The sequence below is a fragment of the Platichthys flesus genome, chromosome 11, assembly GCF_949316205.1.
Source record: "Platichthys flesus chromosome 11, fPlaFle2.1, whole genome shotgun sequence".
Classification (NCBI taxonomy): Eukaryota; Metazoa; Chordata; class Actinopteri; order Pleuronectiformes; family Pleuronectidae; genus Platichthys; species Platichthys flesus.
The window spans coordinates 13,570,666-13,592,338 of NC_084955.1; the positions used below are offsets into that span (position 1 = coordinate 13,570,666).

Sequence of the window (21,673 nt, forward strand, 5' to 3'; positions counted from 1 at the left end):
ATTACCGTGTATGAGATCCATGTCATAATTAATCGACTTAACCATAGTGATGGATTTTTAGAATATTGTCTTCTCCCTATGAGGACTATTGAAATATATTCCTGCTCATTAATCGAGGCAAATCCGTTGTTTTTATAATGAAAGACTTCTCTGATTTTCTAATAATATAAAATATGATTCATACCTATTACATTTTACAATAACCAATATAACATTTAAAAATTACTTAAGCCAATGATATATAATTATTATAATAGAAAAAACTGTTTAACATAACTGATTTGTATCCTTCAACTATTTGTACTCTTATTTGATAATGCAAACATAATAGTAAGACGGTAACAAATTGCTAATTAAAGATTAAACTTATCAAATAGCTTGTATTCTATTTAAACCTATTCCAATGGAACCAGTACATTTTTGACTTCCTGTATAACTGAAGTTTTCATTTCATGCTTCTTTTTTTTTTTTAAATGTACCATTATTTTGAAAATCACATCCATTTGTGTTCCGGTTTCATTGAGGTTGTATTTAACAATGAATACTGGTTTGGCAGCTCGGGTGTAGTTCAATGTAAAACCGCGTCCTCTGTCGGTGCAACTTTCAACTCCATTTATGGTTTCCAGCAGATGCAAATTTACCCTTAAGACACGTTTATTATTTTATGAATCATTAGTTTGCAGACACCTTTTCTCAAGTTTCTCTCATTCAAACTAAACACCAACAGGTAAGGCTTATTAGTTATTAAATTGTTATATGGTTAAAAAATCTATCTCCACATATAATAATAATACAAACAGAATAAAAGCAACATCACTCATGCCGGACGCTGATGATTTAAAGAAATTCGTTTCCGCATCATTTCTTGCGTGTGTACCGATAAACACACCAGGAGCCAGCAGGTGACAACATTAAGTAACTGACTGTGTGAATGTTACACATAGAATCACACATACTGGAGATAAAGCATGTGTTTATAAAACAGAACTGGGAAGAACAGCGTGTACTTGAACCCACCGGCGATCACAAGCTCTTCAGCAGTTTTATAGTTTGTTTCATTTGGCAGAGTCTAACAACAGAACCTGGCTGCAGGACCCAGGCCAACTCCTATGAATATTCATCTACTTACACAACCGTTAGCTTAGTGTGAAAATATGAATGTGATGTTGCTGTTCTGTAAACACTCGGCTCCTGCAGACTGGACTGGAAACCAGAACCGATGCTACTTTGATCTCTGCATTTTATCGAGGCCCAAACGGTTATTACTCGCCTGGTGCCAATCGCTCACTCGCTCAGTCACTTGCTGCTGTCATGTTAGAAATTACAGCCCATCTTTATTCTTTATTACCTCTAATAGTGGAGCTCTGCCTGGAACAACATGAGAGAAATGTATTCTCCGGGCCCCTGGAAGAACACCTTATTTTCTTTGAGAGTGGTGGGCCTACTGTACGTGTCAGTGTCCCAGTTTCACAACCGTATCGTGATGAATGCGAAGAGCAGGTTTATAACTCTTCCTGTCAATTTGTCTGCCATTTGACTCCACGCAGACACAGGAGTCTCAGATCACGCTCCACGACTGACAGCGAGCCCCACATTTGCATTGCTCGCTGATGGCAGCTTGCTTTGGATCCCTCTCACCGTGCCTAATTAATACAATATCTCTATGTGGCCCTGGCCCTCAGGATTCTGCCTCCTCTTCACTAGGAACAGCCCTAACTCTCTCTCTCTCTCTGCTGCTCTCTCCAACATCCAGCTTTAAAATGGATGACAAACATATGGGATGCAGAACTCAAAGCAGAAACGACTTTTCATGCAGTTCCTGACAGGATAGTTTAGACTGGGGAGCGGAGAGCTGCCTTCAAAAAGGAAGAAGTGCACTTGGATAAAAGTCCTGGTTTATCATCAAAGGCCGTCACGCAGATGTAGAACTGAGAAGCCCCGACAGCTTAACGTTAATGATTTCAATCTTATTTCTGCAGAGCATACAGCATCAACACACCAGCAACAACAATGCAGGGTGTTTGTAATACTTGTGTCAATCATGGCTGTATCTCACTTAGAAATCATAGCAACTTCTATACTCAGGTAAACGAGCGGTAGTTTCCATGGTCTTTGTGTGCAGCTCTGTTATGTTTCCTCTTAAAGTACCTGTAGGTCTGTTTGTAAATGAAATCCCTCCCAGTGTGAATCACCGTTGGCACATGCAGTCATATTCCATTGCTTTCAGCCATGTACCTGAACAACAGTTGTGAGGATAAACATCAGGCTTTTGTTTTGTTTGGACATTTCTGACATTTTCAAACAGCTTGGAACGATGATAAAACTCCCTGTAACAATACGGCTTTTGACTTCTCTCCTCTCTCCCTCATGATTGCCTCTTCACAGCTGCCTGCTTTTGGAGCCACTACAGTCGAAAAGAAAAAAAAAGGCCTCCAGACAGAGCAATTATGGTTTTATTTACAATCCCCGTTCCTACAACTTGTCTTTTCTCCATCTGCCATTTTTCTTCCTCTCTTTCTCTCCACTTTGTGATCATCGATCAGATTAGAGAACTTCCTCGTGTGACGCATCTCGCACTGAAAACTTCATTGCCAAATGGTAATTGTGGGCGGCAAACAATTGGACGTGAAAGATACTGTGGCATTAAAGGGATAATTCACAAACACAACAATTAAATCATGGATTTATGTGGAAGGGGATATCCCTTCTGGGGTTTGTGTAAAACCCAGCACTTTAAAATTGATGAGTATGAATCTTTTATTTGATCTTAATGATAGCCTGCTGCCAGGCAAATCATTCTCGAAAAGATTTTCATGTGAAATGTGCTCAACGAACCACCCAACAGAGATGGTTTTACCAGCCACAGAGAGGTGATTACGCCGGAATAAAGTGTGAGAATACAGATGAACTTAATGTTTGCTTTTCTTTCACATTCAGGGAACAGCCGACGGAATCCACCTTTGAAGTGGTGGAGTGCAAAAAGAAAAGCTGTTGCCCAACAACAAACAAAGGGCACATTGTCTGGAGCCGACAGCTGACATGCATAGCAGCAGAGCATTCACAGAATGCAAAACATGTTCATACGAACAATGGAGCCACTGATCTGCTCATGTAAACTCTGCATTTGACCCATACATTTCAAAACTGGATCATCCAACTGCAATATTTGTCTTTAGGGGAAAATAGGTGGCAACAATCCCCAAACACACACTTGCAGACATAATAAACTTGAAGCTCTTTCAGTCTCCATGCAGGTATCTGCCTGATAAAGGAACAACATGGTGGTTGATGCAAAAGTTCTCATTTTGCACACTTTCATTCTTCATTTGTGGAGGTTTTTTGGTTTTACTGGGCAAGATAGAGATCAAATGATCCTCCTGTTACGTGAGACGAGCTCAAGCGCATCTTCAATCAATTTTTTTTTCTGTGAGCATTGTCAGGCCCTGCTCATAATGTGATCATCATGTGTCTCATAAAATACACTGTATAAAAAAAAAACCTGACTTTCCATGTGTGAAACTAAAAAAGCATCTGTGCGCCCCCAGGTGGTGGCCCAAGGGCTTTGTTAAAATCGTCAATTTGCATGTGCTTCAAACGGGGCACACACACACAAAGTATAAAACTGGTCTTTTATTACAATGTTATATACAAAATAAAGTTGTAATATGCCTATGAGGCTGGAGTTTAAAGAGGATTTGTTGTTAACATAAATATCGAACTGAAACGAAAAAAAATCAACATTTTCTTTGAACTTTGGACAAAGAGAACAGTATAGGAAAGACAAGACATGGTGAACAGACAGTTAACATTATTAAACAGACAATGGTGTCCTGCACAGAAACTTATATCCACATGAAAAAACTCAAAGGAACTTCATCTTTTACTTTCTGTATTTCTGATGTTTTACTGTCCACTGAGGCCTCTGACCCACCATGGAACTATTCACTTCTGTCTGACAAGCTGCTTTTCAGTGGGTTTTCTCCAACAAATCCATCCGCAGACTGAGCCAATGTCAAAACACCAATGTTACTGAGAAACTCACTGCTAAAGGCACTGTTACAGTTAAAGCATTAAAACATCAACAATTTGGAAATTGAGGAAACGGTTAACAATTATTGTCACATAGAAAATTCAGGGATCAGGTGCTCCATGTTGAACCAAACTGTCAAACCGCCTTTACTGAAACTGACATGAAACATTTCATATCACTGTTCTAAAGTACTAGCACCAACAAAATTACCAGGATAAAGACTTGTTACGTATATCATTTGTTAAATAATGTTACTCTTTAGTATATTTAACACAGTGATGCCAAATGAATGAATGCAGCTCAATACACAGATACAAAGGTTCTAGTTTTTCTGAACTACAGACAAACAGGGCATGGGATCCTGAGCTCATGAACAATCATGTGCCAGCCTTTAGGCGATGTATTGAGTTTCAGAAACCATTGACCAGATTAGCTTTTTCCTCCATCTGTTTATCCACCGCTTGGTCCATAGCCTCTAGAAACCTCTCGAGAGTCACTGTCGGTGACTGCGGGCAAATAAAACTGCATTAAAAAACGATACAACTCTGTTTCACACGAGCACTCTGTGGGAGAAAATCAAATACTTACCCTCACAAACAGTGCATGGGCCAGAAATGGTAACTTCCTGAGAGCTCTTCCGCTCAAACCTTTGCTTTTTCTGGAAATGAAAAGAAAAACAAAACGGTAGCCTCTGGCTAGTTCACTTCTCACTGTCACTTGATGTACTGAGCACAGGACCGAGATCTGGGTGCTATTGCATCAAGTGAGGTTGTACTCACAGAGCCAAGTTCCTCAGGTTCAGGCTGTGTTCAGACACCTCGCTCTTAGCAAACCCCATCGTCTCCAGCTCAAACATGGTAAACAGCTGCTGCCGGGGGTAGATGATCTGGCACTGCATATATTCACATCATGAGGCACAGACACAAAATCACACTATTTAATCAAACGTTTTGCTTCTGCATCGTTGTTGTTTGTGACTATTTTCTGCAGCCTGATAACAGCGCTGTGTTGTTGTGATGTGTTTACTTAACTGAATGTTTGTACCTGAAGCAATTACACTTCATACATGCAAGGCACCTTAAACTTTGAATGAGGTTGAGTTTGTGAGCAGAATGCACTTTGCTACAACTTTCTCAGGATTATTTCTATTTTTATACATTTTGGTGATACTCATTTTAATGTATTTTGTATTTGATGTCTTCTGAAGCTGTGTCATCTTGTGGTCCTGTTTTTAACTTGGAAACCTGAATCTCCCATCTGCACATGGATGTACATAATTGGATAAGAGCACAACATGACATAAAGCAGATGATGTAAACTTATTACCTTCATCAGCTCTTCGAGGCAGGAGAGGTAGATGTTGTAGATGCCCTTCTCGGACGGGGGCCCAATGTACTGCTTGATGTCAGCTCTGTCCACAAACGCCAAATCAATCTTTTCTGTGACGTTGGAGGTCGTCAAGATCACAACGTTCGAATGTCTGAAATATGAGCCCAAAGGTCAGCACCACATAATTAAAACAAAAATGAAAGAGATTTGAATATCATGCATGTGCTTTGCTTTCTTACCGCTTGATCTGGTCCAGCTGAGTGAGGACAGAGTTGACCACTCGAATGGCGTCAGAGGGCTCAGTTCCAGCCTGGCTGGCGTTCCTTGCTGCCGTCAAACTCTCAACCTATTCTCAATCAAGTAGGTTCAATAGAGGAACAGCATCAGTCACAGGAAAATTATCTCTGGACAAGAAATAACTAACATTGTAAGACTAATCATCTTTTCTAGTGAATATGGGAGCAATACAATTTTGTCATGCTATAGATACATTAGATACATTAAAGATACCTCATCAATCAGAACAAACACCAGAGCGTCTTTGTCATCGATCAGTTGTTGGATCTTTTGAAACATCTTTGTGACCAGCTTGCCGCTCTGCAACAAAGACGCATGATAAACTACCAAAATATAATCAGTTTAATCTCGAAGATCCTTTGATTATTATATCATATTTAAACACTAAAAAAAGGCCAGGTGTACCTCTGAGAACCACTTTGAGAATAAACTGTGGCTGTTTATCTCGACAAATTGGCCGTAAGAATACCTGCAGGGGAGAGGAGTGCATGTTAAACTGTAAAGAGCAGGTGTATTAACGGCTGAAGCTGTTTCATTAAAATGACGACCTTACCGACTTGACAGTCTGATTGACAGCTTCTGGGCAAGAGCTTTGCAAAGTGAAGTTTTCCCTGTGCCCGGGGGTCCTGAATATCACCAAACCCAAAAGGAAAAATCTATTAAGTTAGACGCCTCATCTTTGACAAGACCTCAATAAAAATGACTGTTACAAGTTGTTTACCATGGAGCAGAACAACGCGGTTCCATGAAATCAGGTTGCTATTGACATTTTTGTCTGAGAAGTAAATTGTTGTTGTGACATAATCCAGGAGCTGAAAGAAGTGAGTGAGAAAGTGTCGGTACAGTATGTATGTATTAAAAAATCATGCAATCGTTTACTTTGTCTCTCAGCTTGTACGATACACAGCTGAGTACACATCTAATTACCTGGGTTTTGACTCCACTATCATAAACCAGGCTCTCCCAAATCCCATGGAATTCAGCTGTAACAAAAACAGTTATTCAAGGGAATATTCAGATAAATGGTCCGATATTATTGCATTTAAATCAGCCAAAGGTAGATGGGATCTTTTAAGCAACATAAAGTGAGATGAATATAAGAAGCAAATTACAATAATGAAAGTGAATATAGACCTGGTTTATCATTATTATCATAACTTTGCTGTTACACTTATGCATTACTCTCCCCCTTTATATATATATGTATACATCACGGTTTTCCATGACACAGTAACAGGGCTGTGGTCAGGTTTTACTTCAGGCTCCTGCTCAAGCTTCACAGAGTTGTGCTTGAGACAGAAGTGTTTGGTTAAAAATATTTTGTTGTAAACAATCTGTTAAGCAAGATTTTCCCATCATGCCGTTCCACTCCATATATGATCCTTCAGTGTTGATCGTTACCTGCAGGCAACAGCCAGTGATTTGCTGCTGAAAGCTCTTCATCTTCTTCCAAACTGAGCGTGCTGGGTCCATCCTCATTCAGAATGAAGACGTGAACCGAGACAGAGCAGCTTGTCAAATCAAGGGGCTGAGAATAAAATAATAAATTAACAAGTGCAAAGCATTTCTTTATTAATTCTATTAAAAAAAGTTCCAAATTAAAAAAAAAAAACTGACAAGAGAACCCAAATAACAGACCTGTGTTGCCATCTCCTCGATATCAACTATAGACACAGACTCCACATGTTTCCTGAGAAAGTCTTCATCAAACTCCTTCCATCTGTAGTTTCCAAAAACCATGCTGTGGCGATTCAGTAGAGCCAGAACATGCATCTTCACCTCAGCGAGTTTAGCTGTGCTGAAATATGAACAACAACAGAAACATATGACAACATGCAACACAGATCTTCTGTGTAAGAATCTTACAGGACATTTTTTTACTACTTCACATTACATTCATCGAGAAATAACCTTGACTGATGTGAAAATGTTTATCTCGATACAATATTTTGGCTATAGGGTTCAGCCTTAGTTATAGCAGATACTGTTAAACAGAGTAGTACATTTCTAATAATCTAGAGATCCATCAGATGGTACAGTCCAGGGGCTCCTGGATCAGGGTCCAGGTTAAACAGGCATCACAGACTTGCTTTGAACCCCTGATCTCACCCACCTGTCAGATCTGACATGGACCTCCACATGGATGTCTTGTTTCTGGTTCCCCACCTCCATCCTGTCCGCCTCCATCCCTGTAAAACTGCGGACACAAAATCCAGAGCTTTAACAGCAGCAACAGAAAGTTCAGACTCTAAAACGTCAGCTGAAAATCATCTGCGGAACCGAAACGAACTTTTGTTAATATGTTCTGTAGCTGAGTGAGTCGGCGAAGTTGTAGCTAGCTAACATAGCAAGCTAACCTCAACGCCTCTCCCTGACACTTTTTTCCTCATGAATAAAATGGAAGCTATAACTTACGAGCTTTACGTTATCCGGCTTGTTGGTGACGGGATCCGCGGTCGTGTTGAATGAGCCCGGGTGGAAGCTGTCAGGTGGGTCACACAGCCGACAGCTTGTTGAATTCACCGCGCTGTTTCTCTACACCGGAAACACATCGCTGAGCTGGAGGAAGCACTTCCGGCTGCAGCTGGCTTTCCTGCAACGATTTGTTTTCAGTGCGACGTTGCCAACCGTCGCTCATCACTGGATTAAACCACCAGACAGCTACACGGGGACATGGGGAAAAAACACAAGAAGCACAAGGCCGAGTGGAGAACAGTGGACGGTACCCGAATGCACCTTTTATCATCTGCTCTTTGACAAAACGCTTTTGTTCGAGCTAGCTTTGTGTTAGCTTGCTCAGCCTAGCCTGACGATACAATGTTGTGCTGCAATTAAATTTCCGGTTATAACGTATATCTCTGTTGTTTTCTGGGTGCGATGTTGAGATGGGGCTAAGACAACAAGTTATTTACCTCTAACATATTTGAGATTTTATTTAGCTTGTGATTAATCACATAATCAGTCAAGCACCAACGAGATGTTTGTCAACAAAGCCACACAGTAGAACACAAACTAGTCACACAGCATGGAGTATACGGTTTATTACAGACCTAAATGATTTGGCAATATTATGCTGTCTATTTAGCTTTTCATGTACCATGACACTAAACAGTACCCCCTATCATAACAATATTTACGTTGTCTCCACAAGCGTTCCAAATCCTTTCATGGATTCCTGTCTCAGCTTCCGTCTTGTTTGTTTCAATCGCAGACTATGAGGACAAGGCTCTGGAGAAGCCCCTGAAGCTCGTGCTCAAAGTTGGAGGGAGCGAGGTGACAGAGCAGTCCGGTTCGGGCCACGACTCCAGCTACTACGATGACAGATCGGACCATGAGCGAGAGCGCCACAAAGAGAAGAAGAAGAAAAAGAAAAAGAAGTCTGAGAAGGATAAAGACAAGTATGTGAACGACGAGGAGAGACGACGGCGAAAGGTTTGTTAACAGAAGAGCATTCATCCACCTGAGAAATGGGTCGGTGCTGTGTTTTAAAACGACCTTTTCGTTACACAGGATGAAAAGAGGAAGAAGAGGGAGCGAGAGCACAACGAATCCGAGGCAGCAGCTGCGGCTTCCGTCAACACTGGTGTCGCCGTTGAGCCTTTTACATTGTCAAAAACTATAAATATCTCTTTAGAGGTGAGTACTTTATACTATATTTAAGCCTGACAATATGACCATTACGTTTCCAATGACATTTTTCTCTCACATTTTCTTTCACTCACCCCCTATATATTTTTCATCAGCCTGAAGAGAAGAAGAAAAAGAAAGAGAGGTTTGAAATAGAGTCTGAAGTGGACGAGTTTCACCCCAATGTGAAGGTGGACATCGAGCAGCAGGGAGACAGACCGGTCAGAGCATGCAGGACACAACAAGGTAAGATAACACGTCCACTGGCATAATATCAGATTCCTATGGGAGGTAAACATCACTTGACATTTCAGCAATTTTCCGGTCGTGAGTCTAAAATGTTTTCATATTTGCTTTTTTCCACCACAGAGAATGAGTGCACACCACGTCAACAACTGCTGGAGCACTTCTTACGTCAGCTGCAGAGGTGAGAAATGCAGATTTACTGTAATTTGTGCAAACATGTGTAACGTGGGCCCTGTTTCACCGTTTCTGAGTTAATATTCATAAAGCGGTTCATCCATAAAGCTGATATGCTAACACTAGTCACTGAAAATGAATCCTGGTATTTCGGGGGTATACCTTCTCCTGTTAATCAAACACAATCAGGCACTTACACATAATAAATGTCTTGAATCAATGTTCATATTTCCATCAAATGCTGCTCAGAACACAAAACCCTCCCACTTTGGACATTGAGCTTTCTTTTTACACAACTTTCAGGTCATTATTTCGTCTTCACATGCAACATGTCCAATGGTTTATTTGGTTTGACATGAGTGAATTTGAGCACGTACTTTGTCCAATGTGGAAAAAACCCTGATTTATTTTCATAACAATCAAAAGCAAAATTTGCATTTGTTATCTGTAGACCTTCAGATAGATAGATAAATGGATACTTTATTAATCCCGAGGGAAATTCAGATCAGTCTGATTCAGTCTGTCAGTGTGAGTATGCGTGATGTGATGGTAACTTTTTAAAGTTGAGTCCTGCTGTGGAAAGTTTTGCTGATGTATTGACTATTCATTGCAAAAAGGAAAATGTGAATAGGGTTGCATTATTTCTTCTAGTGTGCCAAATAAATCTATATATATAAATGCAAAATCTATACGTATTGATCATAGTGACCTGACAGATAATGAAAACTTCCGCATAAGAAGACAAGTCTCAACAAATCTAAAATGTGCTATTGAATATCACTGGTGCATCACTTGTCTTTCCAGGAAAGACCCCCATGGATTCTTCTCATTTCCTGTAACAGACGCGATAGCTCCTGGTTACTCAACGATCATCAAACATCCTATGGACTTCAGCAGCATTAAAGACAAGATTTTAAACAACGAGTACAACACAGTAACAGAATTCAAGGTGAAGTATATTTATATCTGAATTTATTTTTGAGAGCATCATCGACTTTGAGATTGCTGTGTTTGTAAACAGTGTTTTCACTCATACCTGTTTGCAAACCTTTGGACCTTCAGGGGGACTTTAAACTGATGTGTGACAATGCAATGGTGTACAACCGACCAGAGACTGTGTACTATAAGGCTGCCAAGAAACTGCTACATACAGGATTCAAGATGATGAGCAAGGTAATGAGATTATATGGATGAAAGGCCAAAACACGTTTCCCCTACTATAGAGTATTTGTAGTATTAGAAACCTTACTTTCCCTATACAATTTCCCACTGTCCTATCGAATCCCTTTTCCTTTCCTTTACTTTTCCTATCAGGCAGTTCAAGTTAAGTTCTTTCCTTCTCTTCTCCTCTGCTCTGTGAACAGGAGCGTCTGTTAGCTCTGAAACGCAGCATGTCTTTCATGCAAGACATGGATTTCACCCTGCAGGCAGCCATTTTGGGAGATGAAGACCTAACCGCTGATGAAAATCCCCCGGAGATTATCCCCATCCCAGTGGAATCAGCAAAGAAGTCCAAGAAGCAGCCAGTCAAGGACATGAAGGAAGTCAGGTATAAGTTATTTGTAATATCTCAGTTAAGTGGGAATGTTTTTCTGTACTAGGCTACCGAGGCCTTGTGATACAGCATCCTGTCAGTGTAATGATCTGGAACCATTGTTTGTTTTTCATAGTTACCTGTATGAACAAGAGGGAAATGCTTGCAGCTTGACTGACAGCACAGCAGAGGAGCATGTCCTGGCTCTGGTTGAACACTCTGCAGATGAAGCCCGGGATCGCATCAACCGATACATGCCAAACTCCAAGGTTTTCAAACTCACTTATTGTGTATACACTTTTATTTTTACAAAATATGTCTCCAGTTATGGGGGTATTTTATGAGATAATGGCTAAGTAGTAGAAAGACATTCACACCCGCATTGGATGAGGATGATATTTCCAAATTTTGATTACATCAATATGTGTGTCTGTGATTATATATGTTTTTATTATCATTATTATGTGCCTGACAATATATTGTCTCTCGTCTGTTTTTCCAGATGGGACACCTGCGCAAAGAATCAGATGGTTCTCTAATATATACCGTTGTAAATCAGCTTGATCCTGAGGCTGAAGGTTTGCTCTCATTTTGCTTTTAAATATCTTTCAAAACACAGTGTTGTCCCATGATCTTCACAATATTAATATAATCAGTAAAAAGCATTTTGTCTTGTTTTCATCAGAAGAGGAGACTCATAAAGTGGACCTGAGCTCTCTGTCAAATAAACTTCTGCCTGGACTAACAACGCTAGGTTTCAAAGATGACAGGAGACACAAAGGTGAAAGTGCACTCTATTATTTGATACATGTGTGACACTTAAACTCTCAAGTAACAACAATAAATATTGGCACAAAGTCTAAAGCTTATTATTGGTGTTGCTCTGTTTAGTGACCTTCCTGAGCAGTGCCTACAACACCCAGAGCCTTCAGAAGAACTCAGTCTATCCAGACCTGCTGCCTGATGAGGTGGACATGCTCTATTCAGCCTATGGAGATGACACAGGGGTACAATGTGCTTTGAGGTAAGAGATATTTTTTTTAGGTTAGCCTTGGTTCTTAACTTCTCTAGAGAAAAAAGTATACTCACTGTCAGCCATTTTGTGTTTTTTTATGACTATGAAGTATACAGGAGTTTGTCAAGGGCTGTGGAAGTGCCACTAAGCATTGGGTTGATGGTCTTTTGGACAAGATGACCGCAGACGATCACACTCCAGCTATCAATCAGATCCGGCTGGTATATAAGATTTTGATTTAAGCAATTTACACAGATTATCAAAATCTGACACATCCATCACCCACTCTAAGTAAGATTTCATAGAGACATGTAGTTTCTGTTTGTGTAAATTATACCTCTTTTATATTTCAGAAAAGAAACATGATGCTTAAACCTGATGAAACCAAATCCAACATTTGTGATATTCAGGTATGCTGTAGCTTATAAAACACAAAATTGCACTAAGTAGTATTTACTGTCGGGCTAACTCAGAGTGTTTTCCTTCAGATGGCAGATGGCACTGGCTTGGGAGAGAGCGGCTCAGTCCTGGACTTCATGTCAATGAAGAGCTATCCTGATATGTCCCTGGATATTTCCCTGCTTAACTCATTGGGTGATTATCTTCTGACAACATTTAGGCTGCATCTACATACACATTATTAATCCAGTCACACAATTAAGCTAGTAATGGAGTGAGGATAATAGTCACAGCCTAAGAGTAATGACCGTAAAATTGGAAAACACATTCAAAAGTGAAGCCACGTCATCTTGTTAGGCCCCCAGTGGCTGGTTGTAATACAAGTCATAAATCCAGCCCCCCTCCATTTGAGCAAGCAGAACATGGGCCAAACTAAAAAGCTAAAATACAGATCAATTTAATTATTTCCAAATTGGTTTTCTGTCAATTAAGTTAGTTTTTATCACTGGTGTTTTTTCAGGTATTAATTTCAATGATTTGTTTGGTTTAAGAATATTATATGATTCTTAAAATAAAAAATAACGGGGTGAAAAGTCGCCAGTGCAAGATGGCTTAGCTCTCATCAAGAATATTTTTATTCATTTTTGGACAGTTGGAGCAAATGGAGAAGCAACGACCGTCCTAATTTACTGACAATGTGAAAAGATTCATTCAGCTAATTAGAACAACCTGTTTTGAAATAACACATATTTATATGCAACGATATACTTATAAAAACTTGTATACATGCTTCTTTAGTTCTCCATTCAGTTAATTTCCTATGATAATCGTCCTTTTACCTTATTTAATCAGGTAAAACGGTGAAAAAGGAGCCGGGGAATGAGGAAAGCCAGCAGGATTTTAACGATGCAGACAAACTCCTACAGGAGTTCCAGGAGGCCCAGGTGGACAGAGTGGGCTCCAGACCCTCGTCCAACCTCTCCTCCCTCTCCAATGCCTCTGAGAGGGACCAGCACCACCTAGGTAAACTTCCAGGTTCATATGTTGCTCAGCTCCTCTGTGAATACCAGCTAAATGTTACGCCTCCACTTTCCTCAAACATTTTTATTGCTTTCCACACAGCCGTAAGAACCATGTTTTCTTTTATCCACAGGGAGCCCATCACACCTGGGTGTTGGGGACCAGTCAGAAATGGTTCACGATCCTTACGAGTTCCTTCAATCTCCGGAGCCAGAGAGCTCTGCCAACAGCTGACCACACACACACACACACACACACACACACACACACACACACACACACACTGCCGTTTTCTTACCCGGGTGTTAACAGCACTCTGCTCGGTAGGACAGTCTAAACACCGTGGAGACAGCAGGAGCCTCTAATCTGTTTTACAGACTGAATATGATTGTACAGACTGTTTGTAGTGTAATTGTATGTTTCTTTTGCATCTGAAAAAATAAACGATTGCACCTGTATTTATAAATGTGCAGTTTACTGGTTGTTTTTTTGGACAACACCGAATGCAGAATCTGATGACCCCGAATAAACTCACGGCGAGACGGTCGTCCAGCTGCAACTCAAGATGCACTGCTGACTCCTGAGGTTTCACATATTTGCAGGATGTCTGGGGGGATAGGGAAGTGAAAGAAAAAAATAATGCATAATGTAACATGATTGACTTGGAGAGAAAAAGTTAATTATTAAAATCTTGGCTGTTAGAAAGCAGAAGTGTGATAGGGGCTTCTCTGTGTTTGCACCTCCTGCCTGTTGCCGGTGTCAACAAAGCACAGGGTATTTGGGTCCTAGCTTCTATTCTCCTGGGCCGAAGGAGACGCACGTGAGAGTTTGACAGACTAGCTGTGTGTTCACTGATCAGTCAGTGTCGAGCAGGGCTGCAGTGCGCGTGCGCGGCCGCTCTGGTTTCCATAGCGCTACTCAGACCTGCTGAGTGAGTTGATTCTTCAACTCCTGACTCGCGTCCTTAGAAGAAACCAGGACGATGAGCGAGTGCAACCGTGTTTACCACCGTTTCTTATCCGGTTCTTTTTATTCCGAGGGTTTGCGTTTGTCGATCATGGGAAATCCACTTTTTTAAAGCACCTGCTCGGGCGAGGAACTAATCGAGGAGAATCCAGCTGTGGAAATCTGCGTTTGTATTCTGCGAGGGGACATTTCTTATTTGATCTAATCATCGCGTCCTTTCACCGGAGAAAGTGAGTAAATCCTCTGTGTTCATCGTACGAAACAAAAACTTCATGCGGGCTTGTTTTCCTTATTCTGACATTAGGTTAATTATTGACGTGATTTCCATTGTTTATTCTAATCCATGATCTCTGTGTGGATTGAACATAAATTGAGGTGAACCACTTTCAAACAGACCATATTTAATTTCACATTTAACTCGTAACTTTAGCTGTAAAAGTAATAACTCAAAGCCAACCATCAGAGGGGTTTATTCCTCTTTTTACTTGGAGTGCACTCAGGCCTAGTGTATTCGACTATTAATTGATTTTATCATTGATGCACGTTATATATTAATAAATTTGACTGGTTTGTATCTCATAAGAAGTGAGTTTGAGTGCAGCTCAAAGGTTGTGTAAGACATCAGGTCAAAAGCAAAACATGTGATTATAAAGCATTTTAACAGATTAGGATGTTTCACTGTTTTTACTGAGAATCAGCTGTTTTCTTTCAGTTGGGTGACATCATCATCGTATTTATTTATGAGTACTGATGCCTTGATTAATGAGAGACCCTCCTACTTTATCATTGTATACACAGTCGCCAGGTTATAGGATGCGCTCCTCTAAGAATAATAATTCAAAAGCCCAGACACTCTTCCTATCTGCTTTAAGGGCGTTTGATCACTTCTTTTGTTGAAACAGATTGGTGTTTACTCTGTATTCACAGTATTCAATCATTGTGAATGTAGATTCAAACTGCTCTATATGTTAAAGGTAGGTGTGTCTCAGAGTCACTATCGTTAACACTCAGCTCATTTTACTAACTCATTTCCCCAGCAAATGTGGTCACACGCTTTGCTGCAGCTACACTGACTCCTGTCTTTGGGGGTGTGGACGATGGCTGGAGGGACAGACATTACAGGCAGTGTCTCTTCTCTCATGTCTTGTTGTTTTCGGGCACCTGTGTAGAGATGAGCTGCTTCAGTGAGAGGAGAAGACGCACATCTCCCATGGGAGGCAGCAGCCGAAACGAGCTGGTCCCCTCCAAACTCCCCAGGATGAACGGGTGGTCGTGGCCCCCTCAGGCCTTCCAAGTGGCCGGCTGGTTGGTGTACAGCTTCTTCGCCATAGTCGGATTCGGCATCTACATCCCTCTTCTTCCTCTGCCGTGGAACCAAGTGCTCTACTCCGTATCCTTTAACACACAGCTGAGACCTGGCTGTTACTGTAGCTGAGTGTGTAGCAGAGGCTCTTCCAGAGCTGAATATGGAGCAGACATTATCCCCTGCTGTGGTTTTCTTTGTGCCGCTGCCTCATAAGACAAGGATGCTGTTGTGTGGGCTCAGTGTATGGGCTTCAGTCACACCAGACATGACTCTTTCTCTGTTTCTGTGGTCTTTATTATGCCCAGTAGACATACTCACTGGTGCTTTTGTCACATGTTGAATGCTGCGTGATGTCAAAACACTGGTTTATTTAACCCAAGCTTTACTCAGCCATAAAAACAGTTGACTTCTTCAGATCTGACTTTATTTCTGTCACAAAAGATCCACTTGTGGGCGATAGTTTGTAGTTTCCGGTTCAATTTTACTTGGACTTAATTTCACATTTATATAAGTGTTTTTTTTAATCTCCTCCAAGGAAGTGATGTTTTAATCTGCATTTGTTTATGAGTAAACAGTATTACACAAACTACTGGAAGACAATGAGCCTTGGTGAAAGTTTGAACTATCAGTCAGGGAAGAACCCACTAGATTCTGGCCTGGATCCGGATAAGGGTCCAGATCCAGGAATTAAAATCTTGAGAATGGGTGTTTTTCCACATTTTCTACTGCTGTTCTATTATTAGTATTATTTTTCCTTGACTCTAGTTTTGTATAGCTGACGGGCATAGCATTTATCGTGCACCTTTTCGCGCACATTGCTGCCGTCACTATAGACCCAGCGGACGCCAGCGTCAGGGCCAAGCAGAGCTACTCCAGCCCAAAGCCACTTTTTGATCGGAAAAACCAGCAGCATGTCATCCAGGACCTGCACTGCTATCTATGTGATGTCAAAGTGTATGTATTCACTGAAAGCTGCACACTGCACACTGAATAATAGAATCTAACTTTTCAAGTCAGTAAGAATATGAATTGTAAAGAAAAGTGTTTAAAGGGTGTAAATCTTCATGTCTTCATGTAGTGGCCCCAAAGTGAAACACTGTGGTGTTTGCAACAAATGTGTGGAAGACTTTGATCACCATTGCAAATGGCTGAACAACTGCGTGGGTGGGAGAAACTACTGGTAAGACTATTTTGACATCCCCTATGATATGTGGCGTGTCCCTGTATACACATATAACACCAGGTTTTGTTTACTGCTTTCAGGTGCTTCTTTGTGGCACTGTGCTCTGCTACGATGGGGTCCTTCCTGCTCGTTGTTGTCATCTTCTTCATCTTTATTCAGCATTACCTGGACCCAAACACTCTAAGAACTGCTCCACAGTTTGGTAGTGAGTCACCCCAACCTTTGGACTTTCTTAACTGATTACATTTAAGGCAGAGGAACATATTTGAATATTTTCTCTCTGTTATTTGCATCATTTATAGCATCGTGTGTGTGTTTCCACAGGTATGCTGGGGAATGGGACCTGGCTGGCGTTTATACCATTAGCACCCATAAAGACTAGTTCTGCAGGTCTCCTCATATTGGCCTTTATAACAGTGATGCTGTGCATCGTCTGCCTGCTGCTGCTCTTTCATCTGCTGGGTTTTCACTTTTACCTCTGTGAGTCACAATCATTCAAATGCACATCTGATAAATCCCTTTCTCCCCATTCATTAGAGCTCATAGTCTCCCTCTGTTTCTCTGTCCAGTTTCTAAAGGAATAAGCACCTATGATTATGTCAAGATGCAGCGCCAGAAAGAAGCTAGAATCCTAGAGATTGAAGCAGGACAATCCAACGATGCCAAAACTCATAACAAGGACCCAGAGGTGAGGCCTGCTCTTTGCTTCTCACTGTTGATCACTTGTTTATTTCTTAATGTCTGTAAAACATGTTTTTTGTTCATCTTTTTACAGAACCAAGATCACTCAATCGACTGTGAGCCTGCATTATCACAGAGTTCAAGGTAAAACTGATTCCATACAGTTGTTGTTTCACATATTTAACATACCTACATTTAGTAGATCTCTTTCATGTCAATGCATTTGACACATCTCTTCTTGGGGAACAAAACGTTTTGAAAAATTTAACCTGAAACTGCTGTTGAAGCTTATTTTGTGGAGAGAAATGCTCAAGACTTTTTTTTCTTCTTTTCTGTAGTACCTGCAAATTTGATGATGGAGTCCTACTTAGCAGCAGAATTCCCGGGTCCATATGTACAGAGGTAAGGACGTGTGACCTTTCAAATGTTTTTTTCCTGCACTAAATGGGCGATATAGCATTTAAACGTGTCTTTGAAACAGCTGGAAAACCTCAAGAAATCAACAGAGAAGGAGAATCGTTTTCATTATGGAACAGAAATCCCAACAGAGAAGACAGAAAGTAGGTACTGGAGTACACTCACCCCCAACCTAATTATGTCTTCTGTCAATCTTCAAATGTCCCCTTGGTACATGAAATTAGTGAGTTTAACAAACATGTTTTACTGTATTCATTTTAGTGAAGCTTATTTAGATAAATTCATAAAGAAAATTAGCTCACGCAGCTTGTAAGTAATTCTTATTCCTGTCTTCTTTCCTATGCTAAAAAGGGGAAATAAATGACATCAATTGCTGGAGGCCTAGTCCTGATGAAGAGGCTCAGAGCCCCAGTGTGCAGTCTGTGGACAGTGTTCCTGTGGTGCAGGACCCTCTGGGCAGCTCAGTGATGACTCCGGACGATACATGATAGGAACTGACGTGTGATGAGCAGCAGGGACCGATGATATGCTGCCTTCAGGGACCATGTATTATGAATCTTTGCATCGCGAAACTGAGCATCGTGGACACATTGTTGACATGGACAGAGGACATCGTGGACGTCACCTCAAAGTTTGATACAGTTTTTTTTTTATTTTCATCTAGTGGTCATTTTTTATGCAGGACAATTGTTCTTGTGTTTTTATCTACACTGTGTTTTAATGTCAGATTAATTATTGTTTTTATTTCACCAACTTTGTACAGAAAGTCAGATAATCCAGCTCACATACACTTATATTCAACCTGAGTCACATAGATACAACAATGCATAGGAACAATTTAGCTTCCTGAAAGCTGAAAGATAATATTTGATTTTACTGTTCTGAGCCAGATGGGTAATTTTGCCTGGAGACCAAAGAGAGAACCTGACATGACAAAACACACCCTCTAACTCATGTAGTAAATCAGACAGCAGGTTGAAAATGAGGCAGCAGTTCAGCTTTCGGTTAACTGTTGATAACACACAGCCATCAGTGCTTTGTGTATTTTATTGCTGAATTTGATAGTAAACTATATAAACAGACCATATTTTCTACATTATTTGTATTCTTTAGCTTCTTTACCACACATTGACAACCAAGCATATCCAGATTGTGGGTATTCCTGGTTTCTGTCTATATATTCTAAGATAAACAGCTATTTACTGGTTGAATTTGCCTCAAAACATTTGTTTACCTGTAGCTGCTGAGCATGTTCAGCAAAAAAAAGCCTCTGTGTGTTGCTAGACTACTTTTAACTGAAATATTCCTAATGCACTTTAAAGTAAAATGCTATTCTGACAAAAAATCTTAACCATTTGTTTTTAGATATCACACTAACTAAAGCAGCTTGAGAGCTGAGTGATTCACAGTTATTTTAGTGGGATAGTTCAGACGTGTTACTGGGCAGCAGGATTTGTCTAAAAGATAAGGATTTGGTGAAAACACAATCAGGAGTAAAAATAATTACCCAAAGAAAATAAACAAGAAAGACTTATCTTTTAAGACATGTCCACTGTGTTTCAGTTGGCAAAACCTAAATCTGTTTAACAACAGATATCAGGTATCCAGGAGACTGTCAAAGTATATTTCTACTCGTGTCCGTGAGAACAACTGCTCTGCTCTGAAGAGAATCAGCATTAAGCTCTGCGGCTCTTGGTGGCTTTTGTGCTCACAGCTACTTTAAAAAATGTTTTTTCTCACCTGTGGCCTTAATGTGATTGGAGCCAGTGTCAAGAAACCTTCACAGCGAGTGATCCTAGCATGGCTGTTTAATTCCTAAAATGAGCAGTCATATTTAAGTCAAAAAGTACATGAATTATACATTTATTTATCTGTCAATTGGATTTGAGTCTTTGAGACACAAATTGTAGGTTTTTAGTGTTAAGTGCTCTTAGTGTTTTTAAGCTGTTACATATTTGCACCACCAGAGGGCGCTAGACACTGGAAGACTTGTGTTTTTAAGTTGATTGTTAAACAAGGGTCTGTCTGGGTGGTTTAGGTTTCATCGGTTTGTTTCAGAGAGAACTACCTGTCATGTGCTTATCTACTGGAGCCAGCCGCTTCCTCCTACATGGACTTTATAGGGGAGAAATCTATTGTTCAGCCATTTCTTATCATGGCTTGAATTACTTGACAGGGGCCTGATGGGCCTTTATTTCATAGCACATCATAAAGCTGCTCCTATATCACATTGAGAATGACTCAGGTCTGTTCCCTGTTGTGGTTGCATGGTTTGAGGAAGCTCTGTCAGTGAGACAGCGAGTCCTCATTCACCCGGCTCACTGAAACCAAATCATCAAATAAAACATCATCTCTGATTGTGTATTTAAACCGGTGCTGTACCTGCTATAACCACTGCATTGTATTGTACTGTATTGTATTGTATTGTATTGTATTGTATTATTTTGTCACAAGTCATGGTCTATCCATACTACTGTTTGTAAGATATAATCTGTCTACCTATTAATTATTTGTCTAAGAGGCCCAATTATGTGGGAGTAACATCAGAAACAAACAGAGGACTTTATCAGTATGAAATAACAAATAGGACTATTAATCCATGTTGCAATCACACAACTAAAAGAGGTGTTTAAATAGAAAGTATTTCCCCTATCTATTTATTTTCTATGTGAATAAATCATGAGAAACCGGAGGAAGGAAAAGGATCAGAGAAAAGATTAGCCTCATGACCTTACACCTATATGGGATGTGTTTTAAACGTTTGTTAGCCATAGAGGAACTGTTTATTTTTTTCTTCTACAGGTTTTATTGCATAAGCTGATTTCACAAATGTGGCACAGAGACTGTTCAACTGTTGACTGTGATAGTAAAGTGACTTTTTTGAACCTACTCCTCACCACAGTGTGGCGCAATTGAATTCTTGCTCAAGAGTATTATGTCATCGAGTGTTTACACCAGTCTGCTGTCATCACGATGAGCTCTGTCGCAGATCTGAGCCTCTTTCTCTTCGCTCACGAGCATCATGTATTTACCACTGTCCCTCTGTCTTTGAGTTGCACGTGTGAGAGTGTGCTACACCTTTTCTTATTTGAACCTTTAGGGTGGATATGGGGGGGTTACATAATGTCCACCCACATCCAGACATTAGGCTGCCACTGGTTGTGTAACACATGAGTGTGCTGCACATCAGAGGAGTCAGGTCCATTGGACCGAATAGTGTGTATTTTAGAGTGTATATTTCTATTTATTGTGTAAGATTTCTCATTGACATATGAAGTGTCTAGTTAGTGATCAGGATTAAATCATAGAAATATTCAGTTTTTAGTGTGTGTGTGTGTGTGTGTGTGTGACACTGATGCTCGTGCACTCGTTGTTTATTAATTAACATTTCTAAGAGGATTTAAAAAAGAGTTTATCATTATAAAATAAAGTCTCCATTGCTCTCAGGT

At 40.4% G+C, this 21,673-nt stretch overlaps 3 protein-coding genes across 6 annotated transcripts; 2 read left to right on the forward strand and 1 right to left on the reverse strand.

Annotated features, from left to right (window-relative positions):
* Window positions 1-3,615: 3,615 nt before the first annotated feature.
* Window positions 3,616-8,213, reverse strand: trip13 (thyroid hormone receptor interactor 13). Its single transcript, XM_062398474.1, has 14 exons — window positions 8,072-8,213; window positions 7,770-7,853; window positions 7,295-7,454; window positions 7,058-7,184; window positions 6,584-6,639; window positions 6,378-6,468; window positions 6,210-6,282; window positions 6,062-6,125; window positions 5,870-5,956; window positions 5,599-5,705; window positions 5,357-5,510; window positions 4,810-4,922; window positions 4,619-4,688; window positions 3,616-4,536 (listed from the first exon to the last, which is right to left on the reverse strand). The coding sequence occupies exons 2-14, from the start codon at window positions 7,841-7,843 to the stop codon at window positions 4,441-4,443; spliced, it is 1,272 nt and encodes a 423-aa protein (XP_062254458.1). The 5' UTR covers window positions 7,844-7,853; window positions 8,072-8,213; the 3' UTR covers window positions 3,616-4,440.
* Window position 8,214: 1 nt separating this feature from the next.
* Window positions 8,215-14,137, forward strand: brd9 (bromodomain containing 9). 3 transcript variants are annotated; one of them, XM_062398468.1, is made up of 17 exons: window positions 8,215-8,378; window positions 8,868-9,088; window positions 9,167-9,292; window positions 9,400-9,529; window positions 9,653-9,710; window positions 10,508-10,652; window positions 10,766-10,876; window positions 11,068-11,252; window positions 11,374-11,506; window positions 11,740-11,815; window positions 11,923-12,018; window positions 12,129-12,261; window positions 12,362-12,473; window positions 12,606-12,662; window positions 12,741-12,846; window positions 13,504-13,674; window positions 13,805-14,137. In XM_062398468.1, the coding sequence occupies exons 1-17, from the start codon at window positions 8,330-8,332 to the stop codon at window positions 13,903-13,905; spliced, it is 2,010 nt and encodes a 669-aa protein (XP_062254452.1). In that variant the 5' UTR covers window positions 8,215-8,329; the 3' UTR covers window positions 13,906-14,137. The 3 variants fall into 3 exon arrangements, with proteins under 3 accessions (XP_062254452.1, XP_062254453.1, XP_062254454.1); XM_062398469.1 differs by having other exon boundaries at window positions 11,926-12,018; XM_062398470.1 differs by having other exon boundaries at window positions 11,131-11,252.
* A 507-nt stretch (window positions 14,138-14,644) lies between these two features.
* zdhhc11 (zinc finger DHHC-type containing 11) lies at window positions 14,645-21,113 on the forward strand. Of its 2 annotated transcripts, XM_062398473.1 has the most exons (11): window positions 14,645-14,867; window positions 15,807-16,027; window positions 16,719-16,897; window positions 17,022-17,123; window positions 17,207-17,331; window positions 17,451-17,606; window positions 17,696-17,814; window positions 17,902-17,951; window positions 18,146-18,209; window positions 18,289-18,367; window positions 18,576-21,113. In XM_062398473.1, exons 2-11 carry the CDS (start codon window positions 15,809-15,811, stop codon window positions 18,710-18,712), a joined length of 1,230 nt encoding a protein of 409 aa, XP_062254457.1. In that variant the 5' UTR covers window positions 14,645-14,867; window positions 15,807-15,808; the 3' UTR covers window positions 18,713-21,113. The 2 variants fall into 2 exon arrangements, with proteins under 2 accessions (XP_062254457.1, XP_062254456.1); XM_062398472.1 differs by having other exon boundaries at window positions 17,696-17,951.
* The last annotated feature ends 560 nt before the right edge of the window (window positions 21,114-21,673 follow it).

Coding starts and splice junctions, on each gene's coding strand:
- trip13 (XM_062398474.1), bottom strand. CDS start 7,843: ATGGAGGCGGACAGGATGGAGGTGGGGAACCAGAAACAAGACATCCAT. Junction 7,185..7,294: donor TCGAGGAGATGGCAACACAG/GTCTGTTATTTG, acceptor TTTTATTCTCAG/CCCCTTGATTTGACAAGCTG. Junction 4,923..5,356: donor GCCTCGAAGAGCTGATGAAG/GTAATAAGTTTA, acceptor GAATATATGCAG/TGCCAGATCATCTACCCCCG.
- brd9 (XM_062398468.1), top strand. CDS start 8,330: ATGGGGAAAAAACACAAGAAGCACAAGGCCGAGTGGAGAACAGTGGAC. Junction 10,877..11,067: donor GATTCAAGATGATGAGCAAG/GTAATGAGATTA, acceptor CTCTGTGAACAG/GAGCGTCTGTTAGCTCTGAA. Junction 12,847..13,503: donor TTCCCTGCTTAACTCATTGG/GTGATTATCTTC, acceptor TTATTTAATCAG/GTAAAACGGTGAAAAAGGAG.
- zdhhc11 (XM_062398472.1), top strand. CDS start 15,809: ATGAGCTGCTTCAGTGAGAGGAGAAGACGCACATCTCCCATGGGAGGC. Junction 16,028..16,718: donor GGAACCAAGTGCTCTACTCC/GTATCCTTTAAC, acceptor AGTTTTGTATAG/CTGACGGGCATAGCATTTAT. Junction 16,898..17,021: donor TATCTATGTGATGTCAAAGT/GTATGTATTCAC, acceptor GTCTTCATGTAG/TGGCCCCAAAGTGAAACACT.